Source organism: Lathyrus oleraceus, chromosome 2 (assembly GCF_024323335.1).
Source record: "Lathyrus oleraceus cultivar Zhongwan6 chromosome 2, CAAS_Psat_ZW6_1.0, whole genome shotgun sequence".
Taxonomy (NCBI): Eukaryota; Viridiplantae; Streptophyta; class Magnoliopsida; order Fabales; family Fabaceae; genus Lathyrus; species Lathyrus oleraceus.
Window position 1 is genome coordinate 134992694 of NC_066580.1, and position 5620 is coordinate 134998313.

A 5620-nucleotide genomic window follows, 5' to 3' on the forward strand; every position below is an offset into this window, starting at 1 on the left:
TACGATTCAACCTCATCCCACCATAGCCCCCCACTTATGAACATCCAAACATTTCATCGTCACAACATCCAAAAATTGATTTTCTTACACCACAATAACCATTGCTTTATTTCCAAAATGATTCAATGTCCCAATTCGGACAACCATACCGTCCACAAATAACCCAACCACAACAATCCAACTACGACAATATTGGCACCGTACTAAATTACGGCAGTGCCGTTGGCGACAACACGACTAACTATTGGGGGAGAAATGATGATAAATTTGTCAAATACCGTTGGACCTTCCACCAGACCTTCACATCAGCCACCATTGCATCATGTCAGCACTCGAAGACCCCAAACACCTCAGGAAAATCGTGGGAGACCTCGCAGGTAGACTAACTCATCGGGATGTGGAACAGGGGGGGCGTTTCAATCGAGCGGGTCATTGATTTTCTTGTCAATGTTGTGTATTTTAGTTTTAGATCATAATAGTATTAATTATTTTTCATTTACCTATTTATTTCAATTTTATATAAGTATAACATAAAAAATTAAAAAAATCTATATTCAAAGCATGCGGCACATGCAATGGCGCATGTTTTTCATGTCATAAAAGCATGCACCAATTGCATTGACTTCATCTGCATGCATGTGTCATTCCAATTGACGCCTTAGTTCAATGGCAACATGCATGCGCCATTCCAACTGACGCATGCTTTTAGAAGGCTGGTTATATTGGTAAATAACTTGAAATAGTGGTTATTTTAGGAATATATTTTAAAAACTTGATTATTTTTATAAAAAAAAATCTCTTCTAGATTACAAATTCAACGCAAAATAGAGAGTTTCGTCTATGATTTTAATGTTGATGGTCATGAGTGACTACATAGAATCTGAGTAATTTAAATGTGAAACGTCTTCTATCTATGAAATAATGAAGAATAAACATTCTTATAGATGTTAAAATAAAATAAAAAAAGATAATATAAATTTTTTTCATTGAAATTTACACTTTTTTTTTTTATATTTTAAAATTACATTGTGATGTTTTATTTACATTTCAATGATTCAAACATATTTCTTTTCATTTAAATTTTCATCTTTTCTTCTCAATTACAATTTTTTAGAATTAAAAAAAATCTATATTTTATAATATTATTCAAAAACTCATCTTAGCACCTGCATTGCGCCCGTCTCTTTTGTGAAGATTATATTAGGACCATTCTAATTCCTCCTAAATCCTTATTCATTACCTTAATTATTTTGCCTTTTTTTTTCTTCTGTTACATTACATCTATCCAATTACATTTTCTATTAACTTATATCTCAAGGTTTCTATGGCATGTATGGATGTCCGTCCATACATAGATAGTTTTGTCTAAAAGTATATTTGTTTCTCATTCACACTAAAGTAAACCTTTTCTGTCTTATACACCAATGTCCATAGAGCAAGAGACAAAAAGTACAAGTATATGCTCCTTTCATTCATTATTTTAAAATATTTTTAAAACGAGTGATGACTTTTAATTAACATGCTGCCAGAAATCAACGGGGTTATATACTTTATATCATTCGTTACATTTTTCATATAAAAATGCAACTAGTCGCTGGTGAAGAGCCTTAATGAGAAGTTTGATGCAGCCAAAGATATGGAGATTTGTGTGTTTTGTTTCATCTGTTGTTGGTTTACTCTCTTATGCTCTCAGCTCTTCTTTCAATCATCTATTTGGAAAATGGAATTTTTTGAAGGTATTTCTTTATACCATCTTCAGTTTCATTATATGCCTCACCATCCTTTATGCAAACACATGCCAAACCTCTAGTATAAGTCTTGGACTAAAAGCTCATTTGGTATTTTCTGTTTTCACAATCACCACTGTTTACTCCTTCTTTTTTGATAAAGCAAACGGAAAACCAGATTTATATAGTCTTATTTCGTGCGCTGCGTTTGCTATCATGTCTCTCAGTTTATCTAAGCAGACTCACTTTGGATTCGAAGTTGATCTGTTATATTTTTTCTGCGGGTATCTAACTTTACAACTCATGAAGATTAAATTGTTTTTAGTCGTTGTGGGAGTGATTTTCAGTTATTTCCTGATCATCCTTCGTTTTTATTTGGGCAATCCAATCGAAAGTGTGCATCATAGACTCCAATTTCAAGACCAACATTCGGTGGTCATTCAAGTCCAGCCAGAATCTAGCACTGCTTCAGAAAACGTTCATCTAATCATACGAGAAGAATCCAATAATTCCGGTCAAGAAAACATGGATATAAGGCCAGTCATTCAAACCAATAGTGTTGATAAAGGTCGCATCAAGATGGAGAAGTATACAAGGACTCTAACTAAGATGAATGAGAAGCTTAATCAAATGATTTGGCCGGAGTTTATTAATAATATCAATAATAACAATAATAATCACTTCATTATTTGGCAGCATTCCTACAAAATCACGGGGATGGAGAGCGTTATAGACGGCCTAAACAAAATTGTGGGGAAGATGGTGACAGCTGGGTTTAAAACACAGTGTTGCGAACTGTACAACAGTTTCCGAGACAACTTCTTGAACATGTGCCTATGTAGACTTGGATTGCAGGATGTCAACTTGTATGACTTTGAGAATAAGAGTATTCAGAGTTTGATCAATGCTTTTTACATGACTCTGAGAATACTTCTTCCTAACGAGAGAAGGATTTGGGACCGCGTCTTTTCCGGGTTCTCTCTGGACTGTTGCATTTTTTTCAAGTTGAAATGGAGGAGAATGGAAATTGAATTGTGGAAAAAACTATTAGTATCAGAGACGCATAGTGGCTACAACAGGTTGAAGGATACTTTTCTCGGTTGTGAGGTTCATCCCTTTACTCCTGAGGTAATGATTTGCATACTCCATTTTTCTGAAGATAAAGATAATGCAGCTAATTTCCACATCCATGACCTGATACAACTATTACATAGTAATTTAGTTGCAAAATCAAAAAACTACACAAACGATACTTTAAGGAACCTTTTCATGTTGAATAACAATAGGTACATAGAATTGGTGGCAAGATATCCTCCCTTGAAAACCCTTTTGGGCGAAGATTGGAGTCAAAAGCAAACTTCAACGGTACACAGAAACATTAGAAAGTATATAAAATACTCATGGAATAAGGTTCTAAACATAATAAAGAAAAGTGAGTCAATGGCTCCTAATGTAGAATCAATGAGATTGTTCAATATCTACTTTTCAGATATACGTAAGTATGAGAATTGTTTTATAGTTGATAAAGGTATAAGGGAATCAATGCGCCGGTCTCTGAATAAGACTTTATTGCCAGAGTATGAAAAATTCATTGGCAGGTTCAAAGATGTTCATGGTAAGGATGTTGTTGATATGTATATCAAGTATGGAATGTCAGACATTGAAGACGGTCTCGATTATTTCTTTGGTGGAAGTGATTTGGGGAAGAAGAGAACCGATTCGATCAACAAGGGGCAGTTAAGAACCGATTCGATCAACCGTCACCAAAACCCAACTGCCGGCGAGACAAAACAGAACACCACCATTCTTAGACTGGGAATTTTGCCAGGGAACAATGAAAACACTTAAACAGAGAGGGGTTGACCACCGAAGCACCGCCAAAAACTCTCCAATTATTAAGGGTGGAACGACTTAAGAGGCTTGGTGCCACCAAAGTCAAGTTACATAAGTATATTTAGTATATTTAGGAAGAAGAGAGATGTGACTAAGAAATAAATTTATCTGTTGTGTATTTTATATGATAGTGAATATTATATTAATTGTTAATTTAAATAGCACTCCTCGCTTATTCTTAGTTTAAAAAAGTATTTTACTGACATCCAATTAAAATATTTTATATTATCAAATCATAACACTATTTTAAAAATCAAAATATGATGGGAGAATACACGAGTCTCATTGGTTCACAGTGTAAAATATTTTACACTATCCGTACATATTTTATTTGTTTAATTTAAAATTATAAATATTTTTTTCTTTAAAAAATATTCAAGTTAAATAACATAAAATAAATACAACTAATAAAAAAATTAAAAGTATAATGATTACTTTTTCTTTATCATACAATGAATAAAAAATTAACAGAAAAAGTAAGAAAATGTTTCACACCGAAAATCGGGTACGACAAAATTGTTGATATTTGAATATAAGGTAATTTTAGAAAATTGTTTAGGAAGAAGACTATAAGATCCGTGTGTTGTGATTATATTGGAATAGGAATCGTAGTTTAAAGCCTTTTAGAAGGAAATGATATTGTTTTTTAATTATCAATTACAAAGTACTAATTGCCTATTTATAGTTTTAATCAATCTCTGAATGTTTATAAATTATTTTAGTTCTTATAAAGATGTTTTATGATAGATTAGTATCACAATAGTTTTAGATTCTTCTAGCATTTTCATACACATTATATCTAAGAGAATTCTAGAAATTTTTAGCAATTTTAACACTCCTAGTTGATGCAGATTTATGTGACTTTAAGTGTAATTTGTAGCTCTTCAAATTTTGGTTTTAGCGAGCCTTTGTGAATATCGTATGTCCTGCAGTAGTCAAGTTTGATCTTTTTAGTCACTTCAGCTTCTCTGATAAATTGATACTTGATTACTGTGTGTTTTGTTTTGCTATGATGCACTAGATCCTTCACCATTGCAATTGTTGATTTGTTATTGTAGTTGATTGTAATAGATTCATCTTGTTTTTCTTCCATGTCTTCAAGTATCCTGTGAAGCCGTATAACTTGACTTGTTGCTTCAGCAGTTGCCACGTACTCGTAGCTTGCTTCTTTAACGCCCAAGAGAAAGTTCTTGATCCAAATGGGAAAGAATAGCTTGTGGTGCTCTTTATGTCATATATCAAATCTGCCCAATCACGATCGGTGTAGCCATGTAATCATGAGTTGATTTCAGCAGTGTACCATATACATAACTCTTTTCTTCCTTGTAGATTGCTCAAAATTCTTTTTCCTACTCCAAAGTGTATTTGAATTGGGCTTTGCATGAATCTTTATAGAATACTTGTAGCATACATTATGTATGGTCGTGTAGCTATCAAGTATATGAGGCTTCCAATTAGAATTTTATCTTCGGATGCATCAGCTTCTAGTGCTCCATCATCCTTCTGTAGTTTCTCATTTGTTAGACTGGAGTAGCGACAAGTTTGCAACCGTACATCTTGAAATTCTTAAGTAAGCCTTTTGTGTATTTATTTTGCAAGATGAACGTCCCTTCATTTATCTTACTTACCTTTATACCGAGGAAGTAACTCATCAAACCAAGGTCGGTCATCTCAAAGGTCTTCATCATCTCTTCTTTGAACACCATCATCATCTTAGTATTGTTTCTTGTGTATATAATATCATCTAAATATATAGAGATTAAGAGAGTGTACTGACCTTGAGACTTAATGTATAGTCTAGGCCCACTCTTGCTCCTCATGAATCATTGATCCATGAAATATTGATCGATTATGCTCCACCATGTTGGAGGTGCTTGCTTCAGACCATAGAGTGTTTTTCTTAGTCTTAACACTTTGCTTTCTTTGCCTCAAGACACAAATTCTCGTGACTTCTCCACATAGATCTCTTCTTCAAGAATGCTGTTGAGGAAGGCATATTT

General features: G+C 33.5%; 1 protein-coding gene across 1 annotated transcript; it reads left to right on the forward strand.

Annotated features, from left to right (window-relative positions):
- Nucleotides 1-1491: 1491 nt before the first annotated feature.
- Nucleotides 1492-3779, forward strand: LOC127118472 (uncharacterized). The gene has a single exon (XM_051048684.1). It carries the CDS (start codon nucleotides 1611-1613, stop codon nucleotides 3573-3575), a length of 1965 nt encoding a protein of 654 aa, XP_050904641.1. The 5' UTR covers nucleotides 1492-1610; the 3' UTR covers nucleotides 3576-3779.
- The last annotated feature ends 1841 nt before the right edge of the window (nucleotides 3780-5620 follow it).

What these genes read in the sequence shown, in the direction of transcription:
- LOC127118472 (XM_051048684.1), top strand. Translation starts at nt 1,611, where the DNA reads ATGAGAAGTTTGATGCAGCCAAAGATATGGAGATTTGTGTGTTTTGTT.